At 37.9% G+C, this 20,629-nt stretch overlaps 1 protein-coding gene across 1 annotated transcript; it reads left to right on the top strand.

Moving 5' to 3' along the window:
* Window positions 1–538: 538 nt before the first annotated feature.
* On the top strand, window positions 539–20,209 carry LOC121738872. Its single transcript, XM_042131137.1, has 6 exons — window positions 539–947; window positions 3,472–3,674; window positions 15,597–15,732; window positions 17,579–17,844; window positions 19,558–19,723; window positions 20,097–20,209. Exons 1-6 carry the CDS (start codon window positions 905–907, stop codon window positions 20,165–20,167), a joined length of 885 nt encoding a protein of 294 aa, XP_041987071.1. The 5' UTR covers window positions 539–904; the 3' UTR covers window positions 20,168–20,209.
* The last annotated feature ends 420 nt before the right edge of the window (window positions 20,210–20,629 follow it).

The raw sequence follows: 20,629 nt of genomic DNA, 5'->3' as shown, positions 1-20,629 counted from the left end.
TCCTTAGAAAATTATTAAATGTTTTGCGACTTGCCAAATGACTGTAATTCGTAGGGTTTAAAAGCTTACTTCAAAATACATCGCATCGCTTTGCCACGTTTCAATGTGAACTACTCACATTGAAACGTGGCAAAGCGATGCGATGTATTTTGAAGTAACCTTTTTAAAACTGATCTTTATTTATAACACAAGAAGAGAAACAGAGGCAGACTGTTGCACCGACTGTTCGGTGTATTACAATTTAATATTTATTAACAAATTGCTTATTTATAGAACGTCACAATTTTCAAATTACTCACTGAAAAATCCATTTTCAATTATAAAAAATATAATATTGTGAAATCATGAAATGATTGCAATAAAGTTTTACATTCGTATAAAAAAATACGTAGCTTACTGATGCCAATCAAAACAAGCGAATGGGTAGTCCCCACCCCTACTTTGACTACAAAACAAATCATTCAACAGCTCCGCCAGAACGTCTAGTCCGTTAAGTCCAGTCTAGTCTGGTCCAGGCGTAATTGATTCGCGTATCATCTGTGTAAATAACTAATAGTGAAGATAAAAGTACTTTTTTAAATTAAATAGTCTAACTGATTTTATAATTCCGCGGTTATTCATCAAACACATGAGTAATTTGGGTGCATAAATTAAAGTCAAAAGTTCGCACATGGAGAACGGCCGGCGCGCGCATGCGCCAACGCTCGCAATAAGTTTTAAATATAGAATCGTCGCCAGAAATCGCTGCCCTATTTATGTCGGCTGTTCGGCAAACATGGGATTCAAATTATTGTGTTAAAATTTTAACTCGATTGAATCGATTAAGAATCGATCGAATGATGTAATAAAATTGTGTGAAATGTGCATAAGTGTAAACATTTGAAGTGACAGCGAAACTCCGGAGATGTACGGCATACTGACATTAACCTTAATTCTATGGCAGCAAGGTATGTATTTATGTGCACTTAGCATAACAACTTCCCATACGAACTTACAAACATCTTGTCATCCAAATTTTCGCAATAATGGTCACGTAGTGATTTTATTCTCTTTGATAATGGTCGGTTTATATTAATCCAATGCAATGATGTAATCCAGCGCTTTTTTGCAAAAATGCATTCCAGAGGGATTCGTGTGCATTCCAGTGCCCAATTAGATTATCAATAGTAATCCATCGCTGCATTGGATCACTGGATTGTAATAATAATTATAAACCGGCCATAACGTCAAAACTGAAACTGGTATGTTTTGCTTAACTAAATTACTTCTAATTTATAACTTTGCACCTTTACGGACACAATTATTGTTGTGGAATTTTAATTTTACTATAAGTATAACACTTTTTAATTGAACATTCCAATATCGTTTGTCGCGTTTGAAAAGGTTAAGGTCGCTTCCGACTGCACTGCGAATGTGGCGTCCGCGTCAGTCGACACGCCGCAGCGCGAACTCTAGTATCAATGAAAACTCATAGACGTATGTGAAAACTTAATAGTTTGGTAATGGTAATCCATTGGTGGAAAGTGGAAGTATTTAGTAATCCTGTGCTACGTGCTAACCATCCTAATAATATAAATGCGAAAGTGTTTCTGTCTGTCTGTCTGTCTGTTACCTCTTAACGCCTAAGGGTGGATTGCACCAACTAACTTTAACTATAACTATAACTACAATGCAAAATGTCAAATCTTTGGTTAAAGTTAAAAATGGACGCCATCTAGACACCATATTTAACCATAACCATAGAGCTCGACAAGGCTTTAAATGCACGTGGCGAAAAAGAAACTAACGCTGTCATCATACAAAAACGCCATTTTTGTCAGTTCTCCTTTACCAGCAGCACCGCCGCCCACGTTCTTATAAAGCCTTGTCGGACCAGCAACGTCTTCAGTCAAATTCTGTGGTCAAAGTTAAGGTTAAAGTTAAATTAGCCTTAACTATAACCATAACTTTGACCCTTAACTTTAACCACGCCTCTGGAGCAACCCTACCTAAGCCGCTAAACTGATTTTGAAGTTTGGTATGGATATATAGTTTGAGTAGTCGGGGGCGTCATCTACTTACTAGTAAAAATATATTATCGCAGTGTTTATACGCTGTATTTTTATTCGTAAAATCAAATAAACTAATGAGTAACCTAATTAAACTTCTAAGGTGATTATCTAGGATGATACAATGCCGAGCCAAAGAGCTTCCAAACAAAACAATGACATCACTGTACCAATCGATTAAACAGTAGGGACTAGATCACTACGCTATTCATAGATTAGATCCAATTTGAGACAATTGTAAACAAAATGAGGAAACGCTTAACACGCCACATTGGAGCGATCGGCCGGGGTTTGTGGGACTCCCCAGTAGGATCTACCCACTAAAACCCCATGGTGCTCCAATCCCCACTAACGGCAGAACCTACCACAACTCTACCAGCGATCGACAATCCAGCACAATGGATAGTGTAACATTGGCCTAGCTTGGGCAATACGACAGTATTACTATATAAATAAGTCTATGATATAAACAATGACACAATTGTATAACGACACAGTTGCGTTTCACGCTCATTTCAGTGAAGTATATATTATGTTTTTGGTCCATTTGTGCCAAGATAATTACTATACGGCCCTGTCACAAATTTCTTGGTAGTAAATAAATACCATTCTATTCTATGGCACCAAAAATGACGATAAGTGTCTAAACACACTAGGCCGAAGTTACGCGGCGTAGGGCATTGTCCAAAAAAATCACATGTACTTTTTATTTTATTTTTTTCGTTAAAATAGGGTATTTTAAGAATATAAATTAAATAATTTTGAAATTCATTGGCTAGTTTTTTCTCAATAAATTTTTAAAGTTTCGCTCTGACGTCATCATCGGCGGACAATTGACCTCTGACTAGTATGTTTTAAATTTCCTTTCAATCTTATTTATAATGGCTGGTTCGTCAAATGCAAGTTCTCATTATGTGAAAGCTGATACGAGAAGCTTACCAAAAGTTCGAAACGTGATGTTGGTCGAATTTATTGCTAATTTAACGCCATTGAAGGTCAAACAAAGGTTAAACATATTTTTTTAAAAAATATAAGTAACTAATGGGTATTTTTTTCGTTTATATACAGAAAAACGATCACTGACCTTATTCCTCGAAATGTTTTTGTAATGAGCAAAATTAAAAAAAAATGGACAATCCCCATTCCCCATGATTACGTCCGCAATGTCAAAGTAAACGCATACAATATACGGACGGAACGCGACGGAATAGTGTGCTGTGTGTCATCGGTAATTTAAAACACATTGCGGGCGTAATCGTGCGGAATTTACGCCGCGTAACTTCGGCCTAGTGTGACACTTAAAGGTGGCTTTCCGATCCTCGCGGGAAGCGATCGCGAACGACAAAAAATCAAACAAAATACCAAATGTGTTAGGCTAATGTCACTTTATGCCACGTAACCAGAAAAGTAACTTATTTTCCAGCTGAGAGCATACGCATAGTGGACCTGCAAGTCCCCGGCCACGCGGCTGAAGGTGGGTCGGCGCTGCTGGGCTGCCAATACGACCTGGAGGGGGAGGAGCTGTACTCCGTGAAGTGGTACAAGGATGGCCAGGAGTTCTACCGCTACGTGCCCTCCAACACCGAGACTATCAGCTACTTCCCCATGACGGGGGTCATGGTTGATGTGAGTAGCATTTGAACTGCCCTGGGGTCATGTCCCCACCCCCCTTCGGACCGTGCCTGCTTGGGGCATATGGGGGCTAGTATTAAAGGCTTACAAATTACAATGCTTTGTAAACATTATGTTTTCATGTATGTGTGAAAGTCCCGCTGTCAGTTACATGGTAATCGATCGGAACTGAGTACTGACCCATCTGCTTACTGAAACAAAGACAACTCTATCAATAATAATAATAATAAACACTTTTCATGCACTTATTTCACTTTTATTAATTTATGTTATGTTTCACACGACCGGTTTCGATAAAATCATCATGTGTATAGTCACAGACGAAATTAATAAAAGTGGAATAAGTGCATGAAAAATGTATATTTATTACTGTGAAATATGAATTTCCACAGTTACAGTGTACTGTAACTTCTTGGTGGAAATTCATATTTCATTATTATATTATATTGAATACATTCATATTAATTGAATGTATTCAATATCATATAATATAACTCTATCGATAGTTACGTGCTAGCAAATGCATGAATTAATTTCCACCATCCATTTTCAAGAAGACAAATCAACTTCCTAAGATTATCCATACTAATATTATGAATTCGAAAGTGTGTCTGCCAGTCTTTTACCGCTTCATGCTCAAACCGCTGAACCGATTTTGATGAACTTGCTATATTGCCTTGTTCAAACAATACCTACTGCAAAAAAAATACACCGGAAATGTAGTTCCAGAGATATTCGAACACAAACATAAAAACATACATACACTTTTGAAATTTGGCATATTTGTTCAGACGCTGATATAGACTAACATATACGAAAATTGGACATTTCTGGAAATAATTCATACATACAGGTAGAATTATTGATACCCTCCTTTTTGAAGTCAGTTGAAAAGTGCTTTAACTGTTCAATTTGACAGAAATAAGTCGTAAGCATTTCAGGGTCGTGTCTAATTGTCTCGGCGAGGGGCCCCATCACATAACTTTACGACATCCAACCTCGCATGACTGATTTAATATTTCCAAACTATCGTTCCTATTGTCGTGACGTACGTTACGGCTTTATTAGTATCGGATTTATAGCTCTATATTAGCATTATGCTGCGTCGTTCGCCGTTGTATAACAGTGCCATCAAATGCTAAATTGCTAATTCGATGATATTTCCGAATTGATGTATTTCCGAATGAAAATAATTTTGCCGAACGTAGAATCGTAATCCTGAGAAAACGTGCAGGTGCTGTGTGCACGTTTGATGTTTTTATACTTAAACTAGCTGTCCCGGCAAACGCTGTTTTGCCATAAAATGATTTTCCCTGTTTTCCTGCTTTTCTATTGAAGTTTTTTTCTTATTTTTTTTTCTATAGACCTCACGGAGCCCGAGACCTTTCCAACGAATGCAAAACCGTGGAAATCGGTTCGTGCGTTCTGGTGTTATAGCGTCAGAAAGGAAAACCCGACTTATTTTTATAATATATTAGATAAAATGACGCTCGCAAGTCCGTTGTGTCAAAATTCGTTTATCGCGTGGGAACCGTACATTTTTCCGGCATAAAAAGTATCCTAAGTAAAGGAAATATAATTTTTTTCCGGAACTCAAAGTATCTCCAAACCAAATTTGAGCAAAATCGGTTCAACTGGGCGTGAAGAGGTAACAGACAGACAGATACATAGACAGGCACACTTTCGCGTTTAAAATATAAGTTTTTGTATTACCTCTTTATGATCAAACAGCTGAGCCCATATGGATGATATTTGCCGTAAAGAAAAGACAGGAAAAATGTACAGTTTCCGCACTCTAACCGTCTTTCGGTGCAAGGAAGTTTCGGACAACATTTTATAAGAAATCTTTGTAAAACGTCTGTCGTACTCCAATTTCGCCGGGCCCTCGAACGCTCTTTACATAAGTAGCTCAGAGATTTAAAATTTCCACCCGACGCGACGCGACGATGCTCAAGATTACTCTCAAGTCTCAATAGCGCTGCACACAAATACGTTATAATGACGAGAAAACCAATTTCAAGTTTAGCGTTTATGAGTTAGGGCCCCGCGCTGCATACATTATAACGAATGAGCTTTTGTTGGGAGTTACAGACAAATGGGAAGAAACGTAGCACCATATATCACGGCGTTAACAATTATATATGTACCGACTACAATGCATACAAACTACACGATTTAATACTAGAAGACCCGCGCGGCTTCACCCGCGTGAATAATATATAATATTTTAAAAATAACAAAATTCGTTACGAACTTTTATAGTAAGCATATATAGAGACAGGCAGTGGGAAACAACCTTGTTTTACTACGTAGTGATTATAGTGACGTTTGTGTTGCCATCCATCCATCCATTTCTTGTTTTCTATGAGAGGCCGGACGGCCGGAAAACAAGAAATGGAACCGCGAGAAATTTTTTGTTGCGTAATTTAAAAACCATAAATATATTTCATATAAGCTATGGACAAATTAAAGTGTACTAGAGATCGCCCAATAGTCGAAATTCGACCTTAGTTTCAACGACATTAGGACTACTACCTATATTTTGTAAAAAATATTGACTATTTTTTTTATATTTTGTAAAAAATATTGACTATTTTTTTTTTCAACTCTTGTCTCTGGAACTTAGCTGATCTCAGACTGGCCGTGTAAGCATTGTCTAATAGTATCTTAGATTCAATAAAAAAAACTATAATCCATTTTCAGTTTGTCAACTTGTTGTCAACAGACTTCAACCATAGATAAAAGAGTATAATTCGTATCTCTATGCTTGTCACTCAAAAATCTGTCATTTCTCATGTGTGTGTAATGTTTTATTTGTTAAAAAAATGTATGATAAAAGCATAATTTCAAAATAATATTATATCGATGCACTCCTTCGCCATATAAACTATAACTGTGCAAAATTTCATGCACCTACGTTTCCCCATTTTTCGTAAAAAGGGTTACAAAGTTTTTCGTTCGCGTATTAATATTATGATGCTTGAACCAATCTATGTACAAATTTTCACAGATTATGTATATCTGTTGCCGCTATAAAAACAAATACTAAAAACAAAATATAATTAATATTTAAGGAAGGCTACCATACAACAAACGTGATTTTTTGGCCTTTTTGGCTCTATATCAATAATAGCAAGAGGCAGGCACTTGAATTTTTGACACATTATTTTGTTATATGTGTAGGTACTTTAATATTTAATAATAATCTCTAAATAGTATAAAACAAAGTCGCTTTCCGCTGTCTGTATGTGTGTATGTATGCTTAGATCTTTAAAACTACTCAACGGATTTTGATGCGGTTTTTTTTAATAGATTGAGTGTTTCAATAGGAAGGTTTATATGTATAACATATGCATAATATGGTAGAGAAACACTGATAATTTTAGAGGTTTCTAATGTTATGTCGTAAATAAATTCATTTTTTTGCGTTTATATTGCAAACGCTGGCTAAACCCTACGAGATAGATCAAAATAATGTACTACAGTATTGTACACCTTAATAAGGTAAACAAAAAAGTCCGCGATGGTATATGTCTATTTCTTAGGGATAACTCACAATAGCCATTTTTGTTCTTTACTTTTTACGAAAAATAATGGCTTATTTACGAAGCGATTTTAACAATTTACAACATTAACCCTTATCCAAATAAACATATTTGGAAGCTAAGACATTAAATGTAGATTATAATTGTCTTTTACACTATACAATTTCGATCAATACTTTAGAAGTTTTCAAACGTATAAACTTACGCGGAATCAAAAAATATGTCGCGCGGCGGCGGCCGAGGGACATAGCGTTTACGGCGGAACCGGCCGGGGGCTCTCATAAGCTTCGGGCTTATGTTATTGTAGTAGATAGTGTATTTCGTCATTGTGTGGTTGTGCAGACGGTAACGCAGAGGAGCAACCACAGCGCTTTCTTTCAGATATTCATTGTTTCTGGTTCTTTGGTTTCTGAATTGTCGATAAAAATATATTTGACTTGGTTAGAAAAACGGACTTTTGTTTTTGCTTTGCGATTGGGTTATTTGTTGCTTTGTGGGTATTACTATACGATCATGCCTGGAAGACGTCGTCGTTCGAACATAGGTCGTAGTACAGTGAATGCCAAAAGAGCACGTTCAGCAAGAGATGAAGAATCGTCAACGGAACGTGAGACTCGCCTCAGCCAGAATAGTGATAGAAATCGGATACAGAGAGAAAGAGAATCGTCTGTAGAGCGTTAGGCTCGCCTCAGTCGGAAAAATGATAGAATTCGGATACAGAGAGAAAGAGAATCGTCTGTAGAGCATGAGGCTCGCCTCAGTCGGAAAAATGATAGAATTCGGATACAGAGAGAAAGAGAATCGTCTGTAGAGCGTGAGGTTCGCCTCAGCCAGAATAGTGATAGAAATCGAATACAGAGAGAAAGAGAATCGTCTGTAGAGCGTGAGGCTCGCCTCAGCCAGAATAGTGATAGAAATCGAATACAGAGAGAAAGAGAATCATCTGTAGAGCGTGAGGCTCGCCTCAGCCAGGATAGGGATAGGCATCGAATACAGAGAGCAAGAAAATCATCCGCACAGACACATAGCAACACCGAACAAAACGAACAACCAAACAGCCACAGACCCGAGAGAGTAACTAATTCATGGGTAAATAAAGAAAATTCTGCCATTTTTTGCGAAACTTTTATCGTTTACGCAGCACAATAGGAAAAATCACCCGATTTTGAAACATTCTTCATTGGTGCTCCGCTTCTATTGGTCTTAGCGTGATAATATATTATAGGCTATATCCTACTAATATTATAAAGGCGAAAGTTTGTTTGGATGTATGGATGTATGGATGTATGGATGTTTGTTACTCTTTCACGCAAAAACTACTGAACGGATTTTAATGAAACTTTACAATAATATAGCTTATACATCAGAATAACACATAGGCTACAATTTTAACCGACTTTCAAAATGGGGGAGGTGTTATGTTCGTTTTCTTATATTCAACGATTACTCCGCCGTATGTTACCCGATTTTTATATTCACAAAAGTGGTGATCTGATGAAGGATCCATAAGTAATCGAGGGAACTCCTCAAAACTTATAGGGAAACGTGTGGTGACTTCGGTTTCGTGAGAAGTATTCTAAGCATATGCTACCAACAAGTAAGATTTTGCACCGAGATATACCTGGTATACCGTGGTTCGGAAGGTGCTGAGAGAACTCCTGATTCTTTATAGATACAAGTTTGGGAGTTTCGGCGTTGTTTTAAGAACAGGAATCATATGCTACTATGCAAATTACATTCATCATCATCATCATCATCATCACTACCATATTATACCATTTCATAGTCTTTTAGATCGAGACTCGAGTTTGTCAAGCGATAATTAAAAAAAAATCTTTATTTTATTTCTAAAAATAGTTTGAAGACCTCTGTGGCTCAGTGGTGAGCGCGTTGGTAGCTCAAGCCGGAGGTTGCGGGTTCAAATCCCGCCGACGGAACAAAAAGTTTTCAAAGTTCCTGGGTCATGGATGTGTATTAAATATTTATTTTTTATTTATTTATTTCTTTTCTCTTATAATATACATAACAGTTATACACTTCCTGCAAAACTGCTTACGCAGTTTGACTGCAAGTTACAGTCTCTTTAATGTTTAAATATCTAAATACTTATTACTTATATTACTTACTTATATTATAATGATATGTGTATCATATAATAAAAATCTTAAATATATGTATAGTATAAAAGTATTAAATATATTTCCGTTGTCTGGTACCTGTAACACAAGTCCATCAGGTACTTACCACGGGGCCAGACTGACCCGGTGTGAAGCGTCCATAGATAAAAAAAATCTATACCTACCTAATATAATAACATTGAAGAGTATGTTTGTTTGAACGCGTCAATCTCAGGAACTACAGGTCCGATTTAAGAACTTATCTCAGTGTTAGATTGGTCATTTATCGAGTAAGATTATAGGCTATATTATATAATATATTATCACGCTAAGACTAATACGACCGAAGAAACTCAGGAAAATGCGGGAAAAACGGGGAAAATATTTTTTATGGGAAAATGTACGGTTTCTGTAAAATTCCTAATTTACGCGGGCGAAGCCGCGCGGGACATCTAGTATTAAAATAAAATAAAAAATTAATGGGGGCTGCGATACAAAAAACACAATTTTGAGCCTATATTTGATCTGTATCGGTACGGAACACTTCGTGCGCGAGTCCAACTCGCACTTGGCCAATTTTATTTTACTTTACTGTATACAGGTAATATTATGTTCTTGACGGAAACTTATACTACTTTCAGTCGGTATTCGTGTCACAAACAAGGCTTTATATTTAACTAGATGTCCCGCGCGGCTTCGCCCGCGTAAATTAGGAATTTTACAGAAACCGTACATTTTCCCATAAAAAATATTTTCCCCGTTTTTCCCGCATTTTCCTGAGTTTCTTCGGTCGTATTAGTCTTAGCGTGATAATATATTATATAATATAGCCTATAATCTTACTCGATAAATGACCAATCTAACACTGAGATAAGTTCTTAAATCGGACCTGTAGTTCCTGAGATTGACGCGTTCAAACAAACATACTCTTCAATGTTATTATATTAGGTAGGTATAGATTTTTTTTATCTATGGACGCTTCACACCGGGTCAGTCTGGCCCCGTGGTAAGTACCTGATGGACTTGTGTTACAGGTACCAGACAACGGAAATATATTTAATACTTTTATACTATACATATATTTAAGATTTTTATTATATGATACACATATCATTATAATATAAGTAAGTAATATAAGTAATAAGTATTTAGATATTTAAACATTAAAGAGACTGTAACTTGCAGTCAAACTGCGTAAGCAGTTTTGCAGGAAGTGTATAACTGTTATGTATATTATAAGAGAAAAGAAATAAATAAATAAAAAATAAATATTTAATACACATCCATGACCCAGGAACTTTGAAAACTTTTTGTTCCGTCGGCGGGATTTGAACCCGCAACCTCCGGCTTGAGCTACCAACGCGCTCACCACTGAGCCACAGAGGTCTTCAAACTATTTTTAGAAATAAAATAAAGATTTTTTTTTAATTATCGCTTGACAAACTCGAGTCTCGATCTAAAAGACTATGAAATGGTATAATATGGTAGTGATGATGATGATGATGATGATGAATGTAATTTGCATAGTAGCATATGATTCCTGTTCTTAAAACAACGCCGAAACTCCCAAACTTGTATCTATAAAGAATCAGGAGTTCTCTCAGCACCTTCCGAACCACGGTATACCAGGTATATCTCGGTGCAAAATCTTACTTGTTGGTAGCATATGCTTAGAATACTTCTCACGAAACCGAAGTCACCACACGTTTCCCTATAAGTTTTGAGGAGTTCCCTCGATTACTTATGGATCCTTCATCAGATCACCACTTTTGTGAATATAAAAATCGGGTAACATACGGCGGAGTAATCGTTGAATATAAGAAAACGAACATAACACCTCCCCCATTTTGAAAGTCGGTTAAAATTGTAGCCTATGTGTTATTCTGATGTATAAGCTATATTATTGTAAAGTTTCATTAAAATCCGTTCAGTAGTTTTTGCGTGAAAGAGTAACAAACATCCATACATCCATACATCCATACATCCAAACAAACTTTCGCCTTTATAATATTAGTAGGATATAGCCTATAATATATTATCACGCTAAGACCAATAGAAGCGGAGCACCAATGAAGAATGTTTCAAAATCGGGTGATTTTTCCTATTGTGCTGCGTAAACGATAAAAGTTTCGCAAAAAATGGCAGAATTTTCTTTATTTACCCATGAATTAGTTACTCTCTCGGGTCTGTGGCTGTTTGGTTGTTCGTTTTGTTCGGTGTTGCTATGTGTATTCGATGCCTATCCCTATCCTGGCTGAGGCGAGCCTCACGCTCTACAGATGATTCTCTTTCTCTCTGTATTCGATTTCTATCACTATTCTGGCTGAGGCGAGCCTCACGCTCTACAGACGATTCTCTTTCTCTCTGTATTCGATTTCTATCACTATTCTGGCTGAGGCGAACCTCACGCTCTACAGACGATTCTCTTTCTCTCTGTATCCGAATTCTATCATTTTTCCGACTGAGGCGAGCCTCATGCTCTACAGACGATTCTCTTTCTCTCTGTATCCGAATTCTATCATTTTTCCGACTGAGGCGAGCCTAACGCTCTACAGACGATTCTCTTTCTCTCTGTATCCGATTTCTATCACTATTCTGGCTGAGGCGAGTCTCACGTTCCGTTGACGATTCTTCATCTCTTGCTGAACGTGCTCTTTTGGCATTCACTGTACTACGACCTATGTTCGAACGACGACGTCTTCCAGGCATGATCGTATAGTAATACCCACAAAGCAACAAATAACCCAATCGCAAAGCAAAAACAAAAGTCCGTTTTTCTAACCAAGTCAAATATATTTTTATCGACAATTCAGAAACCAAAGAACCAGAAACAATGAATATCTGAAAGAAAGCGCTGTGGTTGCTCCTCTGCGTTACCGTCTGCACAACCACACAATGACGAAATACACTATCTACTACAATAACATAAGCCCGAAGCTTATGAGAGCCCCCGGCCGGTTCCGCCGTAAACGCTATGTCCCTCGGCCGCCGCCGCGCGACATATTTTTTGATTCCGCGTAAGTTTATACGTTTGAAAACTTCTAAAGTATTGATCGAAATTGTATAGTGTAAAAGACAATTATAATCTACATTTAATGTCTTAGCTTCCAAATATGTTTATTTGGATAAGGGTTAATGTTGTAAATTGTTAAAATCGCTTCGTAAATAAGCCATTATTTTTCGTAAAAAGTAAAGAACAAAAATGGCTATTGTGAGTTATCCCTAAGAAATAGACATATACCATCGCGGACTTTTTTGTTTACCTTATTAAGGTGTACAATACTGTAGTACATTATTTTGATCTATCTCGTAGGGTTTAGCCAGCGTTTGCAATATAAACGCAAAAAAATGAATTTATTTACGACATAACATTAGAAACCTCTAAAATTATCAGTGTTTCTCTACCATATTATGCATATGTTATACATATAAACCTTCCTATTGAAACACTCAATCTATTAAAAAAAACCGCATCAAAATCCGTTGAGTAGTTTTAAAGATCTAAGCATACATACACACATACAGACAGCGGAAAGCGACTTTGTTTTATACTATTTAGAGATTATTAATTGACTAGCTGTCCCGGCAAAGTTGTTTTGCCATATAATGAATTTGCCTGTTTTCCTGCATTTCTCTTGAAGTTTTTTCAGATTTTTTTTTTCTATAGACCTCAAGGAGCCCGTGACCTTTCCAACGAATGCAAAACCATGGAAATCGGTTCGTGCGTTGTGGAGTTATAGCGTCAGGAAGGAAAACCCGACTTATTTTTTTATATTAGATAAATTTTATAAAGAGACTTTGTACCCTTTAGAGTAGTAATGGGAATTAATGCTATTTTCTATTAATTTCATTAACATGCTAATTTTGATGTCACGGCATGCTAAGTATTAAGTATTGCTTTGCTATTTGCTAGAAACGCGGCATCGTGAATTATCGCATTGAGTAAAAAATAGCAATTCATTAACAGTTAGCACCGCGGTGCGAAACAGCGCGGACGTGATTTTTATCATGATTGCAGACTGTTGCTGCGCACGATAATATTAGCAATCGTATTATTTAGCAAGTACGATTAATTTAATTATTGCTAAGGGCGTACCGAGGGAGGGGGCAGGGGGGGGGCAGCTGCCCCCCCCCTGGATCATGTTGACGTCCCTACTAAGTATATTATCTAGTACTTTCATCTATAAAAATAACGAATTTTTGCCATTTGTTTGCAATACAACTAAAAATTATTAATTTTTTATTATTTATAAACACCTAGCTTATCAAAAATCTGATTTGCCCCCCCCTGGCCCAGAACCTGGGTACGCCCATGATTGCTAATAGGCATTTAACAATTAATTATTATTGCTAATGCTATTTAAGAGCTAATAGACCAACACTACTTTAGAGCAACTCAATACATCTGATGCTCAACAGATACAACCTCTAATCCAGACTGACGGTCGAGCGTATATTGTGTTAATATTATCCATTTCAAAATAAACCACCACTAATTTTGAAATCTCATTAAAACCTCACTAAATTAGAACTAATCTCTGAAATCATTGATTCTGAGATAGCCTCTCAAACATTCAAAGCCTGAAGATTAAATGATAAAAAGTTTATGAGTTCCAAGTTAATTACTTCAAAAGGCCCTAGGCGAGAAGCTCAGCGTCTTAACTTGTATTCACTCATTTAATTTTCTTATGAACAGAAAGTTGGCGCATGTATCCAAAGCTTCAGTCAAAATCTTAATATAACTAATATAACAATATCTTCATTATCATCACCATCACCATCATCATCATCATCATCATCATCATCAATAAAGTCTTTACAGTGAGCTGTAACATAAACTCTCTGTAGTTAGAATCTCTCTTTAGAGGCTCCGAACAAGCTTCGTTGTCGCGGATCTTCCGCGGGAAATATCTTTTAACGTCTTTTAAAAATAATGAGATTTAGGGCCTGTTTCACCACTTCCTGATAAGTGACAAATAGGCTATGGACCACCAATTAACTTGACAGATCAAGTATAGAGAATCTGTCAAAAAAGTTGTGAATAACCTATTCGGCACTTTATAAGAAAGTGGTGAAACAGGCCCTTACTGTTTTATTATTTACCTTTAATATAACTGTTTTGTTTTCAGCACTCAAACTATCATTGTATTAGTATTATATTCCCTCAGAACAGGAATATAAGATTATTCCAGTATTCTATTATACCTTAAGACAATGTCTTATTAATACATTTTTGAACTGAACACATCTCGTGAGCTTAAGCGGCAATGTTTCATTCTCTCTTACATATGGCGCAATATTATAGTCTACACCGAAAATATTATACGCTTTTACTTATTTCGCTCCCAAAATACGTTTCCCTGCCGAGTCTGCTCCTACATTTTATTATTCAAGCCATCTTCTATCGTATTTACTAAGGATATGGAAGTAGTATCAAAATTGTCCCAACATAAGGACGCTTTACATAAAAGTTGGAGAGTTAAATGTAAAACATCGTTTCATTGGCTATCTTCCAACTTTTGTGTTTGAATTCAAAAAACGGTAATCCCGGAACAGACTTAGCTTTACATTTTAGCTTTGTCTTCTGTTATAAGATAGCCTTTTCGTGAAGTCGGCTCGCCTAAACACTTCGCGTGGAATCCTTACCGGTTTCCCTAAATTAAAGCAGCTCAAATTACTTTACACCGGCTTCCATTAAAATTTCCTTCAAAATTGGATCAACTCTTATGGAAGTAAGCCGAAAACAACACCTAGCAATTAAGTTAACGTACACATGCAAATATAATGTATCCTAGCATTTACCTAATAATCCCCGTGACCTAAAGCTAGCCTTTGTACTAACCCAGATTACTGATCTGACTTTAATCAATGAAATGTCAATGAATTCCTAACCATATCTATACTGTACTCGGCGAAACATGGCGATAGCGGTCATTGACTCCCTGTCAAAAACTTCATTTTCTATACAAAGCCACGATTGACAACATCTGACACTTCATTGTCAATCGCTGTTTAAATAGAAAATGGCAAGTCTTTGACAGGGAGTCAATGACCGCTACCGCCATGTTTCGCTGAGTACAGTATAGTATAATTTATTTAATCGGGTTAAAGTTAAAACGTTTTAGGGCCCATCCACAAGACGTTTTTTACACTCGTTTGTATCGATATTCGATACAAACGCAAGTTGAACGCTCTGCAAATGCCCATGGAAGGGCCCTTGATCCACATTGAAACACATGTCACCGATGTTACAGATCTCACGGTCATCCAGTACAGTGGTGGCACTGGAGACGCTTCGGCGCGAGTCGGCCGGCCTCTACCGCTGCGAGGTGTCCGGGGAAGCCCCGTACTTCGTCACAGCGTATGACGAGAGCGCCGTCAATATACATTGTGAGTGGGGCCAACCTACACGTACCACAACCACACGACAACCACAACCACCCCACGTGGTCGGGCGTATATTTCGTATTGTAAATGAACTGGACCATTCACACGTACCACATTTTGCAGTCGTTGTCGACCACTTGTGTAATACCGACCACATCGCAACCACAACGTTGCGTCGATGCAATGACACTGCGCGCACACCGCCCTCGCTCTCCCCCGTGTGGTTGTGGTACGTGTCTTAACCATTGGTAGAGTCAACTAGTTGATGACCACAACCCGGTTACGCAGGAATTTGTATATAAAGTGAGCGTCGTACATTTTGCCGCATTATAGAACAATCTCTGTCCTTTCCCGGACTTTAAAGCATCTCTATACGAAATTTCATCTAAATCAGTGCAGCCCACATGTTTTGTACCCCATGCCCTATGAATTACCTAAATATACACCATGCATACTTTAGTATGCATGGTGTATATTTATGTAATTCATATGTAATTCATTTTACGTGGGAGAGCCATGCTTCGGCACGAATGGGCGGGCTCGACCGGAGAAATACCACGTTCTCACAGAAAACTGGCGTGAAACAGCGCTTGCGCTGTGTTTCGCCGAGTGAGTGAGTTTACCGGAGGCCCAATCCCCTACCCTATTCCCTTCCCAACCCTCTCCCCTATTCCCTTCCCTTCCCTTCTCTACTCTCCCCTATTCCCTTCCCTTTCCTTCCTTACCCTCCCCTATTACCCTGTTCCCTTTTAAAAGGCCGGCAACGCACTTGCGGCTCTTTTGATGCTGCGAGTGTCCATGAGCGACGGAAGTTGCTTTCCATCAGGTGACCCGTTTGCTCGTTTGCCCCCTTTATTTCATAAAAAAAGTAATTGTAACAATAATGGGTAATTGGGTACTTGAATAGGGTCTTAGGAAGTTTCTATGTTTATAAATTGGAAGTTATTTTGTAATTTCTGAGCTTATTGGGTCTTAATTCTTATGGAATAGGACTCGAAGAGTCCACTCCCTCCTGAGTTTCTTAGACACAAAGGAAAAACCCTCTTTGGAATCCAAGGACTATTTCCTATATTATGTCCAAGGTCTATACTGATATTATAGATGTGAAAGTGTGTCTGTATGTTACTCTTCACACCCAAACCACTTTACCGATTTTGCTGAAGTTTGGCATGGAGGTACCTTGAGTTCCGGGAAAGGACATAGGATACTTTTTATCCCGGACAAAATGTACGGTTCCCGCGAGATTAACAAATTTTGGTGCAACGGAGTTGCGGCCGTCATCTACTATTAAATAAATTAATATCAACGACAGAATACTCATAAAAGTTGTGGTGTTGTAGAATATTATATCACAAAGATTCTTGTTATAAGACAGATTTTGGCAGAAATTTTACAGTTTACTGTGGCATAAGAATTGGCTCACGTCTAGGCTAAGTCTAAAGTAAATAGGATATTAAGACGTCGTGCGCGGTTAGACGGAGCGACACAGAATTTCGCTTTAGGAAACTAGAGCTTAACCCAATAGCTTTTACTACTCGTAACAATACCCATTGTGTCTACCTAGATACTGCTATTGACTTACCCAAACTGCCGGTTTAAATATAAAATTAAATCAATTATCTCAGAAACCTTATTAGTTTCATCTTAAATTGATTTCAGAAAAAATGTGCAAAAAATCTTGGAAAACAGTTTTCCCAACTAACTTTAATGCGATACGTTTGAAATTTAAAAATAAATACGTGTGGCACTCAGGGACTGCCGCGGTAAAACTAAATTGCATAATGTGATTGAAAGCCTTGTTGGCTTCTTAGCTAAACAGATACCTATAACAGCTGTCTGTTATTTCCAGTACTCCCAAAAAGTGGTCCACACATAACTGGTCTCCAGCCGGAATACCGGATCGGAGAGCTGCTGGCTGTGAACTGCTCCTCCGGCAGGTCTCGGCCCAGGGCCCAGGTCTCCTGGCAGCTGAACGGCCGGCCTGCACCCAAGGAGTACGTACGAGGACCCTGGGTGAGGCAGTCCAGGGAGAGATCAGACGCCCAAGACACGACGCTGGAACTCAGCTTCGTGATAGCCCCTGAGCATTTTGAGAAGAATGGGCTTATATTACAGGTAAGTTTCCTGCATGGGTTTGCAAGACGTTTCAGGGTCAATTCAGACTGCAACGCGAATTTAGAAATGCATCTACGCGTCGCGTTGCGGTCTGAATTGACCCTTAGAGTGATAACAAGTTGTAAAGGAGGTTAATAATTTTTTTTTATGAAAGAAGGGGGCAAACGAGCAAACGGGTCACCTGATGGAAAGCAACTTCCGTCGCCCATGGACACTCGCAGCATCAGAAGAGCTGCAGTTGCGTTGCCGGCCTTTTAAGAGGGAATAGGGTAATAGGAGAGGGTAGGGATGGGAAGGGAAAGGAATAGGGGAGGATAGGAAAGGGAATTGGGCCTCCGGTAAACTCACTCACTCAGCGAAACACAGCGCAAGCGCTGTTTCACGCCGGTTTTCTGTGAGAACGTGGTATTTCTCCGGTCGAGCCGGCCCATACGTGCCGAAGCATGGCTCTCCCACGTATTATATATTTGGAACATATAATAATATTATATATTATTATATGTTCCAAATGAGGGTTCCATAATTGACAGAAACACGAAAACATACATTTGAGCTCTATTTAATACTTTAATAATATTATGTGACTTTAATCCTGCAGCAGTCATACATCCGACGGAAATAGTTCTATTCTGTAACTGTGCCGTCAGTTAATTCAGATCTATACTTTAGTATCGTTATCACGAAAACAATAATTGTTAAATAAAATAAATAAATAAAATTTATTTTCAGACAAAGAAGCCCATATTATAAATAATTTTTGACAATAAAATAATTATGAACTAAACAAATAATCACAATGCAGCTCATCAGCTCATCTTGCTACCCTGACATGTAGCTCAGTGAGTCTGCGAAGGAGTGCAGAGTCAATTCGCTCCGCTATCATCTTCAGGACCCCATTAAGAATCCTTTCCTTTTCTTATTTTCTTTCAAACACGAATTCGCGTATACCATCCGATTCTAATATTCTAAATGCGAAAGTGTGTCAGTCGGTCTGCTACATCATTACGCCCAAACTGCAGAACCGATTTTGCTGAAATTCGGTATGAAGATAGTTTAAATCCCGGGAAAGGACATAGGCTACTTTTTATACCGGAAAAATGTACGATTTCCGCGTGATAAAATTTTTTGGCGTAACGGAGTTGCGGGCGTCATGTAGCTATAATTTCCTCTAAAGGTGCTCCCATACAGTAGTTATATAACGTTAGATTTTTTTTCATGAAATAAGGGGGCAAACGAGCAAACGGGTCACCTGATGGAAAGCAACTTCCGTCGCCCATGGACACTCGCAGCATCAGAAGAGCTGCAAGTGCGTTGCCGGCCTTTTAAGAGGGAATAGGGTAATAGGGAAGGGTAGGGAAGGGAAGGGAAGGGAATAGTTGAGGGTAGGGAAGGGAATAGGGTAGGGGTTAGGGGATTGGGCCTCCGGTAAACTCACTCACTCGGCGAAACACAGCGCAAGCGCTGTTTCACGCCGGTTTTCTGTGAGAACGTGGTATTTATCCGGTCGAGCCGGCCCATTCGTGCCGAAGCATGGCTCTCCCACGTATAAAACGATAACATTTTGTCTAACTTTTTTTAACAAACTATAACAAAAGACACGTTTATTTCTTGACATGTTGTAGCGTATGTTACACTCTGTTATAAAAAATAGTTATCGACTATCGTGTTACACAATATTTTATAACGTCATATAACTGCTTACAAACCTTGCAGTGCCAGTCATCAATAGCGCCGCTATACCAGAAGGATGTGATACAGCAGATACTGCGGGCGCCAGAGGTCCCCATGGACGAGGGCGATGACCTCGCTGACCTCAACATCCAGATCGGCCAGAACTTTGTGATAGCGGACCACGGTGACCATGAAATGGTGATTGAGGGTAAGTTTTGATACTTTTTCTGTATGAATTCAGTACGTTTTTGATGCCAGTTTAAGTTCATACGAAAAATTACCGATTTATCTTTCTAAAAGTTACCCTTAAGCTTTAACCCTGATAATAATTATATAGCTCTACATAAACATAATATAATTTGGTGATAGTATAGAGATAGAGTTCCGGGAAAGTTAAATTATGTTGCTTTATCCAGACTTTAGTCTATACACAAAATGGGCGATAAAAGATTTTGTACAAAAGCCAATCAATTTGCTGGCATCTTCTACGAAAACAATAATATGATTTTCAATCTCCTTATAATTTATAATAATCAAATGATAATATTATTTTTTCTGATTGTATTTTCTTTAACTTTCAGATCACAGTGTTGTACTCAAAGTGCCTATCTGGACGTTAGTGATTTCTCTCATTATTTTTAAATTTATATAAAGTATATTTTCATTTGTCATAAAAGACCTAAGATTCATTTAATGTAGCATTTATTTTTCTATTTGTTTAAGAATAAAGATTTTATATTGTATAATTGACCACTGTCATTGAAGAATACAATTTATTATTAAGTTAATTTTTACCTACGAATAATAAAAACTAAAGAAACGTAACTCCCATACTATTACTGTTTTTAGGGTTCCGTACCCAAAGGGTAAAAACAGGACCCTATTACTGAGACTTCGATGTCTGCCCGTCTGTCCGTATGTCCGTCTGTCCGTCTGTCTCCAGGATGTAACTCTAGAACCGCTTTAGCTAGACTTCTGAAATTTTCACAGATTGTGTATATCTGTGGCCGCTATAACAACAAATACTAAAAACAAAATAAAGTTATTATTTAAGAGGGGCTCCGATATAAAAAACACAATTTTTAGCCTAATCTTGCTCAATTGGTACGGAACC

The sequence above is a fragment of the Aricia agestis genome, chromosome 2 (genome assembly GCF_905147365.1).
Source record: "Aricia agestis chromosome 2, ilAriAges1.1, whole genome shotgun sequence".
Taxonomy (NCBI): domain Eukaryota; kingdom Metazoa; phylum Arthropoda; class Insecta; order Lepidoptera; family Lycaenidae; genus Aricia; species Aricia agestis.
The sequence above is the reverse complement of the archived record's forward strand: the minus strand, read 5'-3'. Positions and strand labels throughout refer to the sequence as shown.